We start from the raw sequence: 20,544 nt of genomic DNA on the forward strand, positions 1-20,544 counted from the left end.
ATGAAGAGAGTTGAGACCCAGTATTCGCTGGGTGGCGTTCTGACGAAAAATTTGGCTTGTTCTCGCGCCGTTACAATCCTTGCAGCATTGAAACGTTGGTGGGGTATAGTGGAGAGGCCGCTTCAGCTTGCAGCATGTGTGCACCTTGAGGGCCTTCTCGAGATGGAGGGTGGGAAGAATCCAAGTCACGTATTGAAGTTCAAATAAGGCAGCATGAGGATTTTACTATTCTCCCTTTCTGTATATTACACTGTTTATCCTTTGTTCCCTTTATATGCTGTGGCACGGGGGTATCCTGGATACCACAGGTAGGTAAGGTATCCGTAATTACCACCGACAAAAGCTCTTGAGGACACCCAAGTTTCACAATTGAACACTGAATTACATCCATCTCTCTCAAGTATTCCCAAAGAATCAAGACTTGGGCTTGAGGCCTAAATTTTGGTATATTCCAGGTTGATTCATAGTAGCATAAAGCATATTTAATATCAACGCACATCATGACAAGTACATGCTCATTGCCAGTTTCCGCCTTTCCCGCCAAAACCTCCGCTGTCCTCAAGCTTCTTCTGCCCGCGCTGTGGTTTTGACTGCGCAGCCTCGTGTCGGCGCAGCTCTTCTGGCACCTTAGATATCGAAGACTTCGAAATGATCTGCCGCAAGTCGTACAGCACGTCATTGTCTTCAGGGCCCAGGAACGTGATGGCAACACCGCTCTTGCCTGCACGACCTGTACGTCCAATACGATGTGTATAAGACTCGATGCTCATGGCCATGTTGAAATTCACGACCAGGGACACGTCCGGAACATCAATACCACGTCCAGCGAGATCGGTGGCGACTAGGATGTCAATCTGGCCGTTTCGCAGCGACAACAGCGCCGCCTCACGCTGCTCCTGTGTCTTGCTTCCGTGTAGGGTGACGGCCGAAAATCCCATGCCCTTGATGTCGCGGGCAATCATGTCGCAGTTTCGCTTGATGTTGACAAAAACAATGATGGGCGGTTTGAACTGGCCTGAGTGGAGAATCTCGTTGAGCCTCTTCTTCCGCTTGTCTTCTCCCGTGACAAACTCAACCCGCTGCTCAACGGTATCCACCGCCTCTCCCGCATTACCGATGGTAACAATCGCCGGGCGTCGCAGATACTTCTTGGCAATTCTCTCTACCAGAGGCGGCATAGTGGCGGTATACATCATCGTCTGCCGGTAGCGATCCTTCCCACCCAGGTACCGGCTCATAAGTTGTGGGTTCTCTGCGTCATCCGTATCCGGCTTCTCGTTGGTTACCGGAAGGGCGTCGAGGATCTTGGTGAGAGGCTCCTCAAAGCCCTGGTCAATCATGCGATCTGCTTCATCCATAATAACGTAGCAGCACTGGGTAAAGACAAGCAGTCGACGCTCAAGACAATCCACAAGACGACCAGGTGTCGCAACGATAATCTCCGCTCCGTTCCTCAGGGCAAAGGCCTGCTCTTCTAGCGAGTGCCCACCGACGATGCTGACAACGGTGAACCCCAGAGGGGTGGCAAACTTTCGCGCCTCGGATTCGATCTGCTGCACCAGTTCTCGAGTAGGGGCAAGTATGAGGGCGTAAGGCCCATCGTTCTTGTTGTATTCGGAAAGGGCGGGCAGTTCAGTGATATATTCAAGCAGAGGCAACAGAAAGGCGGCCGTTTTTCCGGAACCAGTAACGGCGACACCGATTAGGTCTCGCGCCTGGAGAGCAATCGGGATAGCAGCCCTCTGAATAGGCGATGGCTCTTCGTAGCCAACATCGGCGACAACTCGGAGAAGACGTTGCGATATCTTGGACTCTTCCCAGCTCCGCATGGGGTTGGGGATAGAGCCGCCCTTAGTAGAGATGCCAAAGTTTTCCTTGAAGATGCGCCAATCGCGCTCCTTCATGTCGTCCAAACTCTTTTCGGACCAGTGCTTGCCCAAGTTCTTGCGCTCCCCTTGCTTCTTAGCCCGCTCGTGCTGGTCCATGTACTCTCTGGCGCGCTGCTCTCCCGTCACCGGGTCGCCGCGCCGAATGGCATCGGCCTTCCGCCTGGCTAGCTCATCTGTCATCTCGTAGCCTCCGAGCCGGATAAGCGGTTCGACCCGCTCGGCGTAAATGGGGTCAAACGGTCGGCTCGTATCGTCGTCGGCATCCCACTCGAAGTTGAACTTGTTTGCTGCTGTTCTCCTCCGCTTCTTCTTTGCCGAGAATGTGGACTGGTTCACTACTGGGCCCATATATCGAGCGCGAAGTTCTGCCTCGTCGTTTCTCTCCATCTTGCTTTTGCGCTCATCGTCTTCGTTGTTGCTTGGGCCGCGTCTTCCGTTTTGGCGGTTCCCACCGCCGTTCGAGGATTTTAGCACATCTTCGTTATTCGCTCCGTTGCGCATCGCTTTTGGCCCCGTTGGTATGCTTTGTCGGGAAAGCTGTCGGGATCTGTGCATGCCATCTACAGTTTGGTTGCCGTTGGCCTGGTTGTCCCTTGGCCGCGACTCTTCCTTGAGCTTGCGATCTTCCTCCTCCTTGGCTTGTTTCTCTGCCTCCAGCCGCTCTCGCTCCTTCTTTGATATGAAACGCGGCTTTGCAGCAAGCTCTTCTTCAGCCTTCCGCTTGCGCAGGAGCGCAGCCAGGTCTGGAGGCTCGCGTCTCGTCGTGATTTTGTCGCTCATTTTGACAGCTACGAAGCTGTTAAGGTCGCCGATATTGAAGTCTTTTGACGCTCGAAAAAACTTGGGCTGCGCTAGAGGTGTGGACTACGTGTAGACTTCGTTGTGCACAAGAGCTCGCAGCAGTGGATAACTTCGAGGTTGGTTTGGCGTGGAGCAGCAACTAGCATGCACTACGCCAACTTTTTGGTGGGGTTTCTCCATCAGTACTCGTTTAGACGGAACCGAGGGTTAGGGTTGTTAAGACTTCATCGAACCGACCAATTGATATCTGGGAAACCTTTTTCTTAGACGGCTGTCCGGGGGGGAGCGACGAGCAACTAGACGACAACCCCAATTCGAATAGTCTCGCCATGGCGTCTATTTCGAAGAAGCACATCCAACTGGCGTTGTCGCTTCCGCCGCGACTTCGTACCTTCTTCGCGCGGTATCCCGCTGCGACCATCTTGCCCGAGGGCACCGCGCCCGAGCTAGCCAAGACGCCCTATCAAGAGGAGGCGCCCAACCCGTTCCTCTCAACCAAGCACCCCGTGACAGGGAGATGGCACGACCCGAAGTACTCGCTGCGGCGCCAGGCCGAGCTGGTGAAACTGGCGCGCACACACGGCGTTGAGGAGCTACTACCCTTCACGACCAAGGGCACCGAGGAGAGGATAAGGAAGAGAGTTGGGCTGGGGTTGCGGGTCAAGGGCACAGGCGTGGGCGAGAAGGTAAAGGGTCACAAGCACGAGAGGCACCTCGTCGCAAAGTACGTCCCCTACTAGACTCTGCGAATTGCAACGGCTTTGCTAACCTGGGTTGGTCGACAGGATGGAGAAGCGGAGAATGGCCATGTTGGACATGCCCGATCTCATCAGAGAATGGAAGAAGGTACGCCATGCCACCCCCCCAAACCTCCTTTAACTCCTACACACTATTTTCTTGACCTGGAAACTAATACACGACTCACCTTGGCAGGTTGGGAAACGGAACTGGACCAGGTGGCCGAAATAAGCTGCCAGAGGCTGCAAAATGCTGGCCGCGCCAAAGCGACTACATGTATAGACTGTACGGTTACCAATGTACAACATAATTTCCCACAAGTCTTGATTCCCGTATATACCTTAGCTCTCTTGCAATCAATGTCGAATATTCTTGGACTCGAGTATTGTCTGGTCTTAACAACCGCCTTGTTTTCCTTGTCTGCTCTCCTCTAAGCTCGCGCTGACCGAGCTTTGCTGGTTCACTTGATATCTTTCCTGACTGAGTTCGACTTAACGAAGCTTTGGTTACTTGCTCGGTGCGGACCTCCAATTCGCTTTTCGCGTCTTCTCTGACATGGCGCAGGGAAGTCTTTTGATGTTTTTCTATCTTGTCCATTCCACAAGCGGCGCTCTCTTTTCGCTTGTTCAAACGCACGTGATCAATCTTGGGGAGAGTGCTAAGATTTTTGTTCTTATTTTTCATAAACATGTTCAGTGTCCCTCACCATCACCAGCAATCACCACCTGCCAAGGATTTCTCGTCTCCAATAATCCCAAGGAGACCCACGCCATGTCAACCCACATTTCTCCCTCTTCCGCCTCATACTATGAAGTCCTCGGGATCTCCCCCGCCTCCCTCCCCGAACATGGGGATGATGCCAGGTCTTTTATCAAGCGTGCCTACCGGCGGGCGCTTCTCCGCCACCACCCTGACAAAAAGAAGAAGCAGCAGCAACTTGCATTACCATTCATAAACCAACGCTCTCACGATCTACAACAGCATCAAGCCGTCTTCAGCGTAGACCAAATCTCAGCCGCGTACGCCGTGCTCTCGAGCCCACCACAGCGGGCCGAGTACGACCAAGCACTGAGATTGCTATCAACCACCTCCCCGTCTTCATCAGGCGCTGGTACCACCGCATTCCAGCCCAACTTCCAGACAGGGATTGAGAACGTCGACCTCGACGATCTTGACTCTGACCAGCGCGGAGACGGGGAGCAGGAGTGGTACCGAGGGTGCCGGTGTGGCAATGCGCGTGGCTATCTCTTTGGTGAGGCTGATCTGGAAGAGGCCGTTGATTTGGGCGAAATGATGGTTGGCTGCGCGGATTGCAGCCTCTGGCTGAGAGTTCACTTTGCTGTTGTAGATGAAGATGACAGGGACGATGGTGGGACTGAGAGGAATTAGGGCAGCCAATGATGACCAAGACAGGTTTCGCGGTGATCTTGATATTGACGGCGGTGGTGACACTTCATGTGAGAGCACGTACGAGTGATCGCCAATGTAACGCCGTTCAATTTATTGGGCACTGGGCCGAGATAACGTCTAGCCACCCGCTAAAATTACTACCACGTGCGTTTGTCGACATGATACCCGTCTTTAAAATTATATAGAACGACGATGTATCGATAGGTCGTCACAACAGAGATCACGGCTCATGGAATTTAACAGCAGACCCCAAGAACTGGGCTGGTATTGGGGGTGAATTGTGTCTAAAAGCAATCCGCGCAACCTAAAACAGCCAGAACCTGAACCAGGGCCAACTAAGAAACACTCGTCACTTGAGAAAAGGGGGTTTGGATTTTACTGTCCAGACGATCTTCCGGTGCATCAAGAGTCTAAAGGCAAGCAATCTGAAAACGAAACCCTCCAAATATGCTCTGCTCTCTAGCCCCTCAGCCGTTGTGAGATTCGCCTACAATTCTTAAGTCTGTGTATTTGCGTAAAGCATGCAAAGATACTCGGGGGGGTCTCCAGTCCGCGCTCCAACAACACCATTCCCACCAGGGTGCCAAGATCAGCCAGGGGTTATCACGATGACGATACCTCGAAAATGTATACTCCAGTTCACTCAGCAGCCTTGGGCTCCTCTGCCGCAGGCGCATCCGCCTCCGCCTTCGGCTCGGCCTCAGCAGCTGCCTCCGGGTGAGCGGCGGTAGCGGCAGGCTCGCCCTCAGACGAGGTCCAAAGAGTCTATGATGAAAGTGGTAAGCCAAGGTTCTCTACGGGACGGCCAAAATTAATACGTACCAAGTTGTCGCGCAGAAGCTGCATGATCAAGGTCGAATCCTTGTAGCTCTCCTCGCTCAATGTGTCAAGCTCTAGAAACCACAGTAGTTAGAAAGAGGTCCAAACGTCAACAATATGCACTGTTCACTTACCGGCAATGGCATCGTCAAACGCTTGCTTGGCGAGGTGGCAAGCCTGGTCGGGAGCATTCAAGATCTCATAGTAGAAGACGGAGAAATTGAGGGCAAGGCCGAGGCGGATAGGGTGAGTAGGTGGGAGTTCAGTCTGCGCAACCTCGGTGGCCGCCTTGTAGGCCTCAAGAGACTTGTCCGACGAGTCTTTGCGTTTGTCGCCAACGGCAAACTCGGCTAGGTAGCGGTGATAATCGCCCTTCCTAGATACGGAGTTAGACACCATGGGAACACAGAAATATTGGCAATAAAACGAACATCTTGTGATAGAAGACCTTGGACTCGCCGGTCTTAGCGGAGGGGATAAGGTGCTTATCCAGGACGGAGAGAATGTCTTCGCAAATCTTGGCAAGCTCGCTCTCGATCTTGACGCGGTAGGACTTGATGAGGTCAACCTGGGTGGAGTTGCCCTTGGACTCCTCCTTCTGCTCAATCGACGTGACGATTCTCCACGACGCACGACGAGCCCCAATGACGTTCTTGTAGGCGACAGACAGGAGATTTCGCTCCTCAACGGTGAGGTCACGGTCTTCAGAAGCGACAATCTTCATGTTCTCGACCATCTCTGCGGGCAGGGGCAAACAGGGAGTCAGCTTAATTCGAAGACACAAGAACACCCGGGAAATAGTATCAACTTACCCTCGTAACGCTCAGCCTGCTCGGCCAGCTTGGCCAAATAGACGGCATCTTCGTGACCCATTTTGCTCGAATTGATATCTGAAGAGACACTAGTTAGCGCTGGGCAGGAAGAGGCTCCGTGTGGGGAGTGTCGGTGAGGCGGCCGTGGTGGTAAACCAGAGTGTGCGATTCAAAAACCAAGGGAGCCGATGCCGGCGCGTGAAGCATCACTGCTCCCAGAGGACTGGTGATGCTGAGGCGAATGCGCCGTGCTGACTTCATGACAAGCAAAGAAGGCTCCCCGCTCACGGTGGGGTATGCGCAGCCCTGTCCAGCCTTCCAGCGCCGCGTCGGGCAAGACACGTTGGATTTGGCTCGGCTTGCGAGGCAATTGAGCCGGCAACCCTGGACGACGAGGCCATGGCGAGGGCAGCTCCGGCGGGCGAGGGCAGTGTGTTGTCGCATCGGCGATGACGACAGAGGGCGAGGTACGATGCGGGCATATGATGTATTGGCCGGGGCGGGAAGACAATGTCGACTCACCTGTTCTAGGGGTACCTGTGCAAAGCGGGGCGACAACAAGATATTGTTCTCAAGAAATGTCGTAGTAGTCTGGGACTTGGTGGGTGTTGACTTTTGATTGTTTTCGGCTCGATGCTGAAAGGAGGGGAGAAAACGGGGAGGAAGCACTGGTTTAGGTTTGGATGCAAAGTTGGAAATGAGGGAAGGGGGTAGCAAGGCAAGGAAAGTGCAACGACAACACAGGGCGGCGGGATGCCGTGCGTTAACGTGGGTGCAGCGAAATTTGGGCTGCACGGCCGCACTCCCTGTTTAGGACCTACGTCCAAGGTACATGAAAAGCACGTGACGCGCTGTACAAAGTACGTCACTCTCCCAAAGCTCGACTAAGAAACGAAAAAGGTAGCAGTCCATCATTTTTGATCCTTTTTATTTCGCAAAAGACTGATTTGCCTCTCTACTTATTTCTGGATTATTTGTCAGGTTCTTTCAAATACTCCGGAAGCATCACGACAACCTTCTTCACGTAGGCCCCCGCTTGGTGCTTTTCTGTATGTACTTGAGACCAGCCAAGTTTGGCATGTACTCCGTTATAGTGAACGATCTGCCAGTATTCATAGGGCAAGTTGCACGGCCCAGCGACGTTTCAGCCATGCGGCTCCCTCAAAAATCGATCGTTGAGCAACTCAGGTACTCGGCAGTGGCCGGTGCATTTACACTCCAATCCCTGAATGTTTGTTAGTGGGGGACTCTCCAAGATTTGAAAGACCAGAATAACTTACGGCTCACCCTGAAGAAATTTCTACTGACAGAGGTAAAAGCGATTAGAATCCCTATTTTAGAACCTTGGAGGCCTTTCTTCATCCTAGAAATACCTATAAAAGGCTTTTCCTGGCCATTATATTTACTGTGATCGTTACATTTGTAAGTTTCTAGGTACCACGCCAACAAACATTCAGGGCTTGGATTGTATCTTCGAGTACCGGAGGTACATGTACTGCCCACTGGAGCGGTACATAATTTGACCTACTGAGGTATCTCACATGAACACCCACACAAAAAGGATCAAGACAAGGGTTTGTCGTTCGCCTGAGACAAATCCGACAGCGAACAAACGCCGGCAACAGTCCAACAGCTTTCCGCGTCTGACTGGGTCTGCTTTCAACTTTATGTTTTGTACTGGTCGATTCTCTTCCAGTAAACCACAAGGCGGAACTTGACACTGTCTCACTTGAAACATCAAGTCAGGGCAGGATTGGGCCCTGTGAGAGATAAGGGCGTCTCTTTCGGATCTCTATCTTATTCCTATAACCAACCCATCCAGAAGTATATCTTCTCACAGATTCAGCTCACAGTCCGCATGTTCCGTGAGTAAACTGGGACAAACCATGGCGGCCAAGCGAGACCCTACAGTTGCAAGGCAGCGGCACGCCTTGTACCTGTCTGTATTCCGGGCGCATTACAGCAATAGCAGCGCGAGTGTACGCAGCCCCGGAACAGTGGTCAGTTTATAGAATCAAAACTTCAATGACTGTTATGTAGCCAGGGATACGGAATTCTTACGAAAGTAAATAAACAAGGACTAGGATGTGCAGATTTGAGGAATCTTTTCTTTGCTTTCCTAGCCTTTTGTATTGCTTGTGTGTCATTTACGGAACAGCTCACTGGTGAGGATTATCCTAGAAAGTGCTAATCGTATGTCTTTTCTCCATGTTGATATATCTGGGGTGGAACAAGGGAAGGCTTACTGCTATTTTTCCCCAGGGCGACTTCATCCAGTTGTTTAGCGGGGTAAGGCGAACAGACCCCGTCTCGGCAGCCTGAGGAGTAATATACCACCTGGACAGTTTGTGCCTCAGGCCTCAACTGCTCACTGCAGCAATTGGTATTGCAGGGTAGGGTGTGGGATTGCCTTCTTCCAGGGCGGGTCACGCCGGAGCTTTCGATTTGTCCCGCAACAACGGAAGCTTGACGTTTAGCAAAAGCTCTCTCTCTCATGATCAGGCCATCTGAAATAACCCCAATTGCATCAACAACCGCCATTCACATTTCCCACCCCACCCCCTCAACGCTTCTCTAAGCAAATCAATAACCACATCATTCAAGATGCTCCGCAGAGCTCTCAACACAGTCGCTCTCTCGAGCACGCGCCGGGCCGGCTTTGCGACGACGGCTCGCGCTATGGGTGCGGGTGATACCGGGGCACCCCCAAAGCTGGGCGGCCAAGGGTGCGTCATTCTCGCTCCTCCTCCTTTGGTTCTTCTCCAGCCTTTCTCGAGGTTTCTTTCTCTTCCTTCTTAGCTGGCAAGGGCAGCATGCAGCGTCCGGAATGCGGGGGAGCGGAGGAGGTGACAGCTGAGCCGAGCCAACCCAGAGCCGGAGCGCTGCTAGGACGAGGAAAAAAAGAAAAAAAAAAAGGAAACACATTACTGACATGTTACTGACATAACTAAACATGATACAGTGACGCCTTCCAACGGCGAGAGAAGGCCAACGAGGACTATGCCATCAAGCAGCGTGAGAAGGAGAAGCTTATGCAGCTCAAGAAGAAGCTCGAGGAGCAAAAGGCCCACCTCCAGCAGTTGTCTGACCACATGTAAGGAGAGCCCTCTTTGATCTACCATGGTCATAGCTCCTCATAAGTCTCCAACAACGGGGCAAGCAGTGGAGACATGGCATGGCGAGAGGAAACATACTAACAAGATATATTTCAATCCAAATAGCGACGAGATTACGAAGAACCAGGGCGGCGAACACAACTAAAGCGGCCACACCACAACTAAAGCGACACCACAACTGGTGCGGTATGAACAGATAATGTATAGGAAGGATCTATAATCGGAGGAGACGCTGTTTGAGTGAATAGGCAGGAATCTACCACTCGCTACATACCAGAGATACAAAAGGGGGTGAAGGGGAGACACTCAAGGCCTTTTCCTCAAACTTGTCACTACCCATTTTGCTCCCTCTTCTCGCGGAACTACATTACTTGTACAAGTACATACATGCATTTTTGTCTCTCTCACCATAGCTCTATGCAATCCAACTTCTCGAAGATGGTTCATGTTTTTGGCCATCCAATTTACTTGTAACCACCGCCTCTATACGATCGATAGAAGCCCTCTACCGCGTCTGTCTCGCGTCCACCAACACTGGCGCCCATGTTGCCGCTTGCCTTTTGAGCAGCGGCCACCTTGATCTGTAGAGCCGAGGCATTGGAGTCAATCCACTGAAGCTGGGTAAGGTGTCCGTTTAGAACGCGGACAATTTGGCCCAGCTGGAACGTAGATTGGATTAGCTATTGCAATACTTGGCAAAATAGAATATGGCCGGAGAAACTTACTGCATCATCAGGCTTGTTGCCTTTGCTCACTGTACTGGACATATCGTTGATTTCCTTGATCATCTTGGTCAGGTCTTTGCCCATATCATCGAGCCGGTCCGTGAGCTTTTCAGCAAGCTTGTAGGTGCGTTCGCGCTCCTGGTCCGGTCCGGAAACCTGCTCATTCGAGCCCATTTGCTTCGTGGAAAGCTCGGTCAAGTCCTGCTCGTAGCGTTCTAGCCAGGCGGTGAGTTCATCCTGTTGGCTTTCGACGTTGGAAAGCTGGCGCTCAATCTCGTGGCTGATCTTTTCAGCTTCATATGTATTGAGATAGAGTTTCTGAATCCTCTCGCCGTTCTCCACGAGCATGCGGTCCCAATCGGCCACCTTTGCCGCCTGGTCCTTGAACTCCTTTTGATATTTGGATAGATCAGTTGCCCAGCGGGTGATAATCTCATCCATGGTCTTGTTCTTGAGACGTGCTAGCTGAGACGATGGACCAATGGTGGAGGCTGTAAGAGCGGCTGCTGCAGCGTTTTTGCCATCCTGGGCTGCTGGGGCGGTGGTGGCTGTTGTAGTACTGGCAGGCCTCAAGCCGGAGCTCAAGATAGACGTACCAAGGCTAGCGCCACTTGACGCAGGGGCTGTCGTCGTCGTGGCAGCTGCCGGCGCTAAAGTGGACGTTGGCTTCTGCTGGAACAAATTTGAAGTTTGGCCTGGTGTGGCTGACGATGCGGAAGTTGTTGCTGGACCGAACACGCCTGCAGTTGTACTTGTCGAAGCAGGTGCTGCTGCAGGAGTAGATGCGAACAAGTTGGGAGTGGACGTTGATGCCGCTGCAGGTGCTGCGGCAGAAGTAGGTCCGAACAAGCTGGGAGTGGACGTTGATGCCGCTGCAGGTGCTGCGGCAGAAGTAGGTCCGAACAAGCTGGGAGTGGACGTTGATGCCGCTGCAGGTGCTGTGGTCGTAGCAGTATTCGCGAAAAGAGACTTGGTACCTGATATTGTTGAACCGGCTGGGGCTACTGCTGCTGCTGTGTTGCTGAAGAGATTGGAGCCAGAGGAAGCTGTGCTCCCAGGGGCGCTAGGCCCAGCTGAAGATGCCGCAGACTGGTTGCTGAACATTGAAAGCGTGGTCCCGGAAGCAGGAGGCTGGGCTTGTTTGTTGCCAAAAAGGCTCGAAGTGGCCGTAGACTGTGCTGGGGCCGTTGAGGTTCCGGGTGTCGAGGACTGACCAAATAGATTTCCTCCGCCGCTGCTTTGGCCAGGTGCTGTAGGTGTCGTACCAAAGGTCAACGCTGAACTAAAGGTATTAGAGGCAGGCTTGGAGTTATCGGCAGGAGGAGCGCCTGCTGGAGTAGTTGACCCAAATCCGGCGCCAAACACTGGCTTTGCAGGGGTTGCTTGGGAGCCCGGGGCGGAGGAGTTGCCACCGGCTGGAAACAAAGAATTTCCGCCGAAAAGCCCACCGGCCGACTGGGTGGTGCTTGTCCCAGATCCAAACAAAGCCCCAGCCCCACCCATTGACTGTGTTGTACTAGGAGTTAAGGCGGCCGGGGTAGCTCCGAATAAACTTGGTGCTGAAGTTGCTGGGGCAGCGGCTCCGGATGCCGGCGTCGACGACGTGTTGCCAAACAGAGATTTGCCCTGAGCGGGATTACCAAACATGCCTCCTCCGCCTTGGCCGAATGACGGGCCTGAGGTTGTGGGTGTGCTTGTTCCAGTATTGCTGAAAAGACCACCAGGCTGTTGGTTGCCCGTTGATGCTGTGTTGCCAAACAGACCACCGCCACCACCCGGCTGGCTTGCGCCTGCAACGCCCGTCGCTGAGGGGCCAAACGAGAATGGGGACCCGGAGGTAGTTGCTCCTCCACCGCCAAAAAGGCCGCCTGTACCTGGGGCCGAGGTGGTTGTATTTGATGCGCCGGGAGCAGCGCTGGAGCCCGGGGTGCCTGAGAATGAAAAAGACATGTTTGTATTTATGGGTGTTGGGTAACCCTGCCGCAAGCCGTAAATTGATGCGAATGACGGTTAGAAGCGTGGAATGAGGCGCAATGTGGGTTCTGGCAGAGAGGTTAATAGCAGCATGCCATCTGCCGCCGTTTCCAAGCCGATCGTAATGGAAGGTACGTCCACGGAGCGCGCAGTGAGCTTATAGACGCGCGACTGCTATTTGACGTCGCTTGCACTCCAAAGGTCTTGATCGTCAAGGGCGTCGTCCAAATTCTCCAATCAGGCGAGTTTTGTTTAGGTTGGAGGGAATGCGATCGAAAGGCTACCTTCTCTTTGCCTTTCTCTTTTTGGATTCTGGCACGGTGAAGTCCTGTGTTTACGTACTAGAAAAATCGAGGCGATCCGTGAATGGCTTTCGCCAAACCGCGCCTGGAAAGAAAAAGCTTGGGCCAAGTACGAATACTGAAGGTCAGCCTCACCCCTCAGCGTGGCGGATCCAGCACGAAAAGGTAAAGACGCACGGACGTGCAAGCTCTCAGCTGTGGCTTGAACCCACTAGCTCTGTACGTAATCAGGTTGTCCCGTTGTCTGAGCATACGCGACTCAGAAAAGCAAGACTAGGATTGTGACTAAATTAACTGTATTTAAGCCAAATGAGGCAAGTAACCCACGGGCGAAGGATATCAACAATAGCTTCTCAAGTATTCTCTTGACAATTCCAAAGGAAAAGGAATGATTTTTGAGGCTTTATAATCGCTTATTCCCGTCTTTTGCAGGAAATAATGCGCTTAGTTTGGTTAGATAAACCTGTTTTACTTTTGCGGACACAGGCAATAAAATTAAGGTTGACGAGCCACATGCCGCCCTCCGCACTGGTTTGAAGTCGGCCTAACCTCAGCCTGCAATTGCTGGCTTGTATCTGCCCTGCTTCGGCCCTCTACTACTGCCCAGTCCCCGTCGTAGCTCGCCAAGCTCCGGGACCAGCCTGACTCTAACCACATCATTCGAGGCAGACAGGCTCCAGTCCTGCCTTGTCCAACTTCCCCACAGTCGCTCTCTGTGGCTTGATCAAAGCCCACCATTACAGATCGAAATGTCAGAAAGAGCATTATCGGAGAGGCGAAATAGCCTGTCACCGCCTACACCTACAAAGAGGGAGACCGAGGATCCAGGCGCTCATGACTTAGGTAGGTACCGGTTTGCTAGATCCCCCCCCCGTTGGCCTCGTTTAAAAGCGTTCTGATTGCGAGACTGATCGTGTATCTTGCAATCTAGCTTCTGATTCCGAGGAGCACTTCTCTGATGCTCAGTCGTCGCAATCTGGTTCTCCAACGTCGCCAATCCCAAGGACAAGAGTCGAGAAAGTCGACGACAAGCCAGCGTACGGGGAAGTCCCTGGTACCAGCGCCTATCGTTTGAGGGAGGGAGATGCCGCGCCAGACGAAATCGCCATCATCCCCGACCCGGACAGCAGTGACACAAAAGTCGAGGAGTCGGAGAACCAGGAGGCGCGGCCCCTGACTCCCGGCGGCCACCCCATTCCGAAAACGGTGGTGGAGGAGACGCCCGATGATACGCATGCCGTGACACACCCCGAGGTTGAGGAGAAGCACAAGGCGGATCCGCCTCCGGACTTGGTCCTCAAGGCCGACGGCGAGAGGGTGGGAGATGACGGGGTTGTTCCTGGTACGGATGCGTAGCCTCTCTCTGCCGTTCCATTTTCCCGCTTCTCGGTCTTGGGGCCTAGGTCGCTTCAATACTTGTATTGACTTTTCTTTCTTTGGCGTAGATACTCCAATATCACCTTCTTTAAAACCTCCCGCCTCACCTCGATCAGTAAGGAAGAGGAAATCATCTCTTGCTCTCCAAAAGCTTCCTTTATCACCAACTTCTCTTGCGCCTCACAATTCTGCATCTGGCTTCGGCAGTGGCAGTGAGAACGTTGACTACAGTGGTAATAATAATAATGACGATGAAGAGGACGGCTTTGGGGATGATTTCGATGATTTCGAAGAGGGAGACGAAGAAGGCGACTTCGACGACTTCGACAACGACTTTCAGCATGTCGATACGGAAAATTCATCAGCTCCAGTTGCGGCGCCAGATCAAATCCCTTCGACTTCTCTGCCACCTCCACGGGCGCCCTCCTCTTTCATGCCCCTTGTAGGTTAAAACCTACCCGATAGTTTTTACAAAGCCCCTGTAAACCAGACGTAAGTTGTACCGTCTCTCTAACCACGTTTCTTACCTCTAGCCGATACTCGACTTTGAAGACCTCGATGCGGGCGAGATATTCGCCGCCACAGAACCTTACCTAGAGGCTCTCTTCCCATCAAGTGACGGCGCACCGAAGTTGCTACCATCCCTCTCCAGCAAGGAAAACCCCATCTTCTTGACGCCCCGTAGCGCGTCGCTGTGGTCACAGTTGGTTGCCCCTCCACCGCTACAGCCTCCCGACTGGATAAGATCGCGGATCAGGCGGTTGTTCCTGGTGTCCTTGGGAGTGCCCGTGGACCTGGACGAGATTCTGCCCGCCTCCAAGCAGAAGAAGCTGGTCCTGCCGTCGCTGCACCGCGTCTCGTCGTCCGGATCCCTGCGCCGCGCGTCGACCGACTCGCGCTCCCTGTCGCGCGTACGCAACACCAACGCGTCCACCACGTCGGTCAACTCTCAGGGGAACCTCAAGCCCAGCGGTGCCGGTGGTGCCGGGGGTGTTCGCAGCGCCACTGGGTCCCCTGCCGGGCCATCGTCGTCTTTGGGCAAAAGGAGAGGCCTACCCTCGCCGGACCCTACTTTTGACCTCATGACGGCACGACAGTTGTGCACAACGACAGACGCTGCACTACACGGCATGACAGAGAAGGAGCTGCACGAGCACTTGGCGAGACTGCAGGCTCTGGAAGTGACGGCGAAGGAAGTACTAGAGTACTGGCAGAAGCGGACAGACGAGAAAATTGGTGACAAGGAGGCGTTTGAGGGCGTTATAGAAAACCTAGTCAAGCACGCGCGGAAAGTAAGAAAGTAGACTGGCAGGCATACACAGACACCGCGCACGTCTGTTTGCTACTGCTGCTGAAGGGACAGCGGGCAGTGGCATGCTTAAAACGCTAGAAATATCTAACAACCCTGAATTTTTGGTCTACCATCATCCTGTGGGAGAAATTGACATTGAAGAGAAGTGTTCTCAATTGTCCGTCCCAAACAATCCCATGATTTGTTGCCTTGTTAACCCGCCTATGTCATGTTTCCATTGAGAAAAAAAATCAGGTTTCCAGAGACAGGAACCATTCTTTCATTGGTTACACACCAGTCCGTGCTAGCAGCAAACTTCTTCATGCCTCATCATCCCCGCGTTCGTTTAAGAGCTACTCGGCTCCAATGTGACACCACTATTTTTCATCATGTCAGTAAATAATGATCGCTATTTGTGCAAAGTATGAGCCGAAACTGGTGGAAACTCACGCTGCTATCGTAGCCCAGCCGATCAAACGCCAATGCTTCTCGATACGTCTACTCAGAGCAACCTTTTCGCCAATGTTTGTGCAGGCGGGACTTGTCAAGATCAACTTTGCAGCATCCTTCTTGATGGCAGAGATCTTAGCACCAGTCGACGTCGATCCAATGTTCACCATGATGACTTCGTTGACAGCAAGTTTGCTGACCTTAGCCTGCTTACCGTCGGCCGTCCGGACACCGAGGAGGCGGCGCAAGAGGTAGAAATTGACCTCAATCTCGCTGTAAATCTCGGGCAGACGTCCCTTGAGGCCGAGCACAAAGCCAACAAGACGATCGGCTCTGCATAGAGTCGGATCGATGCGAGTGCCCACACCAATCAGGCCGCCGGGAACGGCATACTTGAGATCATTTGCTTCAGAGTTGAGCGTGACGATTCTGCTGAAGATAGGGGTGCACTTAAGGTCGCCCTTGTCGTCGCGCGTCACAATACCGGGGCGGATCTCGATTTCGTCACCGAGCTTGAGAAGTCCGTGGAGGATACTGCCGCCGGCAACACCGCCCTTGAGCTCCTCAATTTCTGCACCGGGCTTGTTCACATCAAAAGACCGGATAACGATCATGTGTGGGTCCTGGGAGAAATCTCGGGGCGGGATGGGGATAGTGTTGACAATAGCGTCATTGATAGCATCGATATTGAACTTGAGCTGCGCGGATATGGGGATGATGGGCGACTTGCCGGCTACCGTGCCCCGGATAAACTTCAAGATAGACTCGTAGTGCTGCTTGGCGGCCTCCTCTCGCATGAGATCGACCTTGTTTTGGAGGATGATGATCTTGTCCAACTTCATAATCTCGATAGCAGCCAAATGTTCCGAGGTTTGGGGCTGGGGGCAAGATTCATTTCCGGCAATAAGAAGTAAGGCGGCGTCCATGACCGCAGCTCCTGACAACATGGTGCTCATGAGAATATCGTGACCAGGGCAATCCACAAATCTGCTGCCGGTTAGCTATGTCATCCTTAATTGCGATTCCTCCCCTAACTTTCCCTCGGTCAGTTGCCCTGAGGTTGAACCTAGGGCTTGGGGGGATGTTGAGAGGGGAGGGGATGGAGAGCCTTACGAGACATGGCGTAGCAACCGGTAGGTTCCCTCGCAGCCTTCCCGCTCACAGGGAGGATCGACTTCCTTATCGCTCTTGTAGCTCCGATAGCATGTTGGCCGCGGGCAAGCTGGGCTGTCGCACTTGTAGATCTTGGCGTTGGCATATCCAAGCTTGATTGTGATGTTGCGGATCAGCTCGTTCTTGAATCTGACAGTCTGCACGCCAGAGATAGCCTTCACGACTGTCGACTTTCCGTGGGCGACATGACCGATGGTGCCAATGTTGATGGTTGCTTGCCGGGCAATAATCTCGGGTGTCAAAGGTGTCAAGCTCTTGACGTCGAGATCTTTGGGCTCTGTTTGGGGCGGGAGAAACGGTCGCACGACTGGGGCAGCCGGCGCCTTTCTCAACGAGGACTTGAGGGGCTTCTCAGCGGCCTCGTTATCTGACTCGTGGAGATCGACAGGAGACTCATTGCCCGAGTCGGAGTCAGACTCGATGTCGTTGCCGAACTTGTCACCGTTGGCCGCCATGATGGATGGTATCGCGGGGCAGTAATTATTTTTTCTTCTTGGGCAACCCCTCCTCGAAAATTCCGTCTCCTAGGTCCTTATTATTCCGTTGTCGAGATCGAACCGTGCCTTCGGTAACGTGACTTAGTGCGTGACGCTGCCGAGTCGAATAGCGGTGGAGTTTCTCAGCGAAATGAAGCGCAGCGCAAGAATGACTGACGGTTGATATTTGACTCTTAGAATTTCGTGTGCAGTTGTCGGTATGCGATTCATCCTTGCCAAAAGGATGCTGTGAGTCGCCGCATCTTGACTAGCCCAAATCCGGCTTAGCCTATTTGCCCCACGCGCAGCGATAAGCCGATAATGAACAAAATGAACATTATACTGCCCGCAGCGAATAATTGTTACTGCGGTACGGGATACTTTGGTGGAAACCCAGAACGGTAGGGCTTTTGGCCAAACCCAGCTTATAAAAACGGCTATCAAAAAACTCGGTTAGGGGATAGTCTTAAAGACTCTACATTAAGCGTTGTAGAATCCGTAGCTAGCTACATAAGTAATTCCCTTTGAGAAAATATTCAGCGTGAGCCGAGGCCGTCATATCCTTTACATCTAGGGGAAAGTCCAGCACTAACAGTCAATCAGAGATGGACTGCACTCGCAGAGCGTAGGCTGACATTATGGCAGCTTCAACACTTCAGTTTTAAGCTTCCATGCATTACCTAAGGTATTAGGTGGTTCTAGACTTCCGTTCAGAGCAGCACATGATCCTGTCAAAACAAAACAAACTCGGCACAAGGTTCGACGACATGCTGTGCTCACAGGTTCAATACCCAAAGCCTATGACTTAACCTGCAAGAGCAGCCCGAGGAATCCCACCGAGTCCCGGGCACAGCTCCGTGGCAAACCCATCAGCCCTGGCGTAAACGACTTTGATGGTCGCGCTGCCGCCCCGAGCCCGGTCTCGGATATTTAGTCGCAGAAATCTGGACCCAAAGGCCGGATACTCGGTACAAAGGCCGAACACAAAGGCGGGCTTTTTGAAGCAAGTATACCTCCCCGCAATAGAAGCACGACATGTCACACCTCGCAGAGCTCATCCGGGCCTGGCCAAGAGTTGTTGGCTTAATCCTAACGCTCTTCTCCTCCAGTTACGCTCCACGGTATCGGAGCGGGAGTTTGGCCAAGGCTTGGAGTGGCTAGTGACTAAAAGGCTACTTCGGCCTAACAAAACTGATTCACTCTGGCATCCTGGCGCAAGACGCGGCGGGGTAGCGTGCCGGGTTTCATGATTCACGAAGTCGTGAGAAGCACTTGGCTAGAGATAACCGTTGTAAGTTCTCGTGGCCAGCTTCACTTTTAGGTGCCTTGCCTTAGCTGCCGTACGGAGTACTTAGGTAGGTATGCACGCCACGCTGTTCTCGCAGCCCTCCTAGCCTACCTCACATATCAAGCCAAGTGGCCTCTCCAATGCGCTCTACCCCGACTCCTCTGCATGGAGGATGGATAGTATGGGGAAGAAGCTTGAACAACGGTCATGCATATTTTCACGACGACTCACAAGCTTTGATCAAAGATTGGACTGGGCAGTCTAAGTCTCTAGAGGTAAAAGTGTTGATGCTTTGTTTCTTCGGCGTACCTCAACAGCCGTATACTTGCATCGGGTCTCAAAGTTGCCGGGCGGACCGACAACACTGCCTTTCTAGCTTTCAGCTGCTGTAAAGGAATACGGCGCGGGTTATGAGTGTCGACTATATTCACCAGGAGGCCCAAGGGCTCACCGACCACGTTCACGAGTACATATCACGGGAGGCAAAGCAGTTCCTGGCCACAGCAAACAACCACTCAGCCTCCACCATCTGGTGATTATCGACGCCACAGAGGTTTGAGACAAATTGAATCGGAACCTTGGTTGTGCTACAACCGAGAGGCCTTGCGCGTTTTCTCTCCATCTGTCTGCACCTGGGCGGCGGTAGATCCGGTAGTTAGATCCTTCACTCCCAATGAGGTTGCGGGCTCTCTGCGAGTAGGAAAGAAAAGAAAAGAGTCGCACTCTAGAAAACAATAACTCGCACCATCGGAGGGTTTGCGGCCTGATCTCGGCAGACAAGCCCAAATGACGACGCCGTATCCCATCTAGCGGCAGTTATGGGGTTCGCCTTGCACAGATTGCTTTTTCTGCAGGCACTTCACGAGGGCAGACAAAGTGCCTTGAACTCAACAAGAGTCCAAAAGCTTAGGGTCTGGTTAATGCTACCTCAGTCTCCCTCTACCCACCCAGTCAGCTATTCCCGGTGACTCAACCGCAGCAACGCAGGTGATATTCCCATTACAAGTTGTTGAGAAGCTACGAAACTGCCTACCTTAGTTACGTAGGCGAGAGATTAGTAAGTATCACGGGACCTCCTGATCCCCAAGTGGGAATGGGGGCCGCTGCTTTATTATTAGTTATAAATAACGTAGGTATGTGGTGTAGTTTGTGTGCCGGATTCGGTTTCTCAACGAGAGCCGGCACGACAGACTGGGAACCAGGAGCGTATGAAGGGGGAATGAGCCGACGTATTTTTGTCATATAGGTATATTATTACCCTCATTGCAGACCGTTACGGTCTAGCTTTGATGCTTGGGTGCGTGAGCGTAGCGTAGCAATATTAAGTTAACGTAGCGCGATGCGAAGATGGGATCCGCGTTGTGATTGAATTTAGCCCCTTCAACCGACCCTCCACCACCAGCTCATTTTGCCCTCTCCAGATTCTCGCTCCTGGGGAAAAGTCGGATCGAGCCTCGCCTCGGATGCGGTGGGCTAAAAATATCAACTGGATGGTGGGCTAAAATCTGGTTCTTTCTGCAATGATCATGCAACCCCTTTAAATCCGTGGATCGAGAGCACGCTTCATCCAGATAGCTCGTTTTTTCCCAACACGGCAGAATTAGTTTTGCCCTGCTTCGATAGTTTCAAAGGATCAAGAACAGCATTTAGACACATTTCATCCAGATTAGCATCAAGTTTGCTAATCGCTTCGCTGCGCCGTTAATAGTCGGCGCCGTGCAACACACGCGAGAATCCTTTGCCTGGCTCAATCTCTTCTGTTCTGTCATCGTTCAAGCAAGAATCGGACGACGTAAAATGGGACATCGTGGTGGGGAATTAACGTCCCGGAGTCAGCTGAGCCTCCGGGACGAGCCATGAGCTTGAAGTTTGGCCGTTGCGGCCCTGCAACTAGGTTCGAAGG

At 52.7% G+C, this 20,544-nt stretch overlaps 8 protein-coding genes across 8 annotated transcripts; 4 read left to right on the plus strand and 4 right to left on the minus strand.

Moving 5' to 3' along the window:
- Positions 1–197: 197 nt before the first annotated feature.
- On the minus strand, positions 198–2,811 carry B0T26DRAFT_686808 (Pre-mRNA-splicing ATP-dependent RNA helicase prp-28). Its single transcript, XM_060440917.1, has one exon. The coding sequence runs from the start codon at positions 2,667–2,669 to the stop codon at positions 516–518; it is 2,154 nt and encodes a 717-aa protein (XP_060302899.1). The 5' UTR covers positions 2,670–2,811; the 3' UTR covers positions 198–515.
- Positions 2,812–3,019: 208 nt separating this feature from the next.
- On the plus strand, positions 3,020–3,659 carry B0T26DRAFT_631703 (uncharacterized protein; the record flags this gene model as incomplete). Its single annotated transcript, XM_060436380.1, has 3 exons — positions 3,020–3,414; positions 3,476–3,536; positions 3,624–3,659. 3 exons carry the CDS (start codon positions 3,020–3,022, stop codon positions 3,657–3,659), a joined length of 492 nt encoding a protein of 163 aa, XP_060302900.1.
- Positions 3,660–4,229: 570 nt separating this feature from the next.
- On the plus strand, positions 4,230–4,784 carry B0T26DRAFT_598510 (CSL zinc finger protein; the record flags this gene model as incomplete). Its single annotated transcript, XM_060435670.1, has 1 exon — positions 4,230–4,784. A coding segment is annotated over one exon (555 nt), but the record flags the coding sequence as incomplete, so codon positions are not given.
- A 426-nt stretch (positions 4,785–5,210) lies between these two features.
- Positions 5,211–6,641, minus strand: B0T26DRAFT_48959 (14-3-3 domain-containing protein). Its single transcript, XM_060435319.1, has 4 exons — positions 6,470–6,641; positions 6,089–6,395; positions 5,792–6,033; positions 5,211–5,731 (listed from the first exon to the last, which is right to left on the minus strand). Exons 1-4 carry the CDS (start codon positions 6,528–6,530, stop codon positions 5,604–5,606), a joined length of 738 nt encoding a protein of 245 aa, XP_060302902.1. The 5' UTR covers positions 6,531–6,641; the 3' UTR covers positions 5,211–5,603.
- Positions 6,642–9,073: 2,432 nt separating this feature from the next.
- On the plus strand, positions 9,074–9,730 carry B0T26DRAFT_745983 (mitochondrial ATPase inhibitor, IATP-domain-containing protein; the record flags this gene model as incomplete). The annotated part of the gene is made up of 3 exons (XM_060444638.1): positions 9,074–9,195; positions 9,432–9,563; positions 9,691–9,730. The coding sequence occupies 3 exons, from the start codon at positions 9,074–9,076 to the stop codon at positions 9,728–9,730; spliced, it is 294 nt and encodes a 97-aa protein (XP_060302903.1).
- A 319-nt stretch (positions 9,731–10,049) lies between these two features.
- On the minus strand, positions 10,050–10,751 carry B0T26DRAFT_745984 (Nsp1-like C-terminal region-domain-containing protein; the record flags this gene model as incomplete). Its single annotated transcript, XM_060444639.1, has 2 exons — positions 10,050–10,244; positions 10,311–10,751. 2 exons carry the CDS (start codon positions 10,749–10,751, stop codon positions 10,050–10,052), a joined length of 636 nt encoding a protein of 211 aa, XP_060302904.1.
- A 2,584-nt stretch (positions 10,752–13,335) lies between these two features.
- Positions 13,336–15,267, plus strand: B0T26DRAFT_630941 (uncharacterized protein; the record flags this gene model as incomplete). Its single annotated transcript, XM_060436295.1, has 4 exons — positions 13,336–13,429; positions 13,518–13,928; positions 14,032–14,405; positions 14,497–15,267. The coding sequence occupies 4 exons, from the start codon at positions 13,336–13,338 to the stop codon at positions 15,265–15,267; spliced, it is 1,650 nt and encodes a 549-aa protein (XP_060302905.1).
- A 333-nt stretch (positions 15,268–15,600) lies between these two features.
- Positions 15,601–17,332, minus strand: B0T26DRAFT_635046 (P-loop containing nucleoside triphosphate hydrolase protein; the record flags this gene model as incomplete). The annotated part of the gene is made up of 3 exons (XM_060436685.1): positions 15,601–15,631; positions 15,705–16,691; positions 16,818–17,332. 3 exons carry the CDS (start codon positions 17,330–17,332, stop codon positions 15,601–15,603), a joined length of 1,533 nt encoding a protein of 510 aa, XP_060302906.1.
- Between the last annotated feature and the right edge of the window lie 3,212 nt (positions 17,333–20,544).

The sequence above is a fragment of the Lasiosphaeria miniovina genome (genome assembly GCF_030549165.1).
Source record: "Lasiosphaeria miniovina strain SMH2392-1A chromosome Unknown B0T26scaffold_1, whole genome shotgun sequence".
NCBI lineage: Eukaryota > Fungi > Ascomycota > Sordariomycetes > Sordariales > Lasiosphaeriaceae > Lasiosphaeria > Lasiosphaeria miniovina.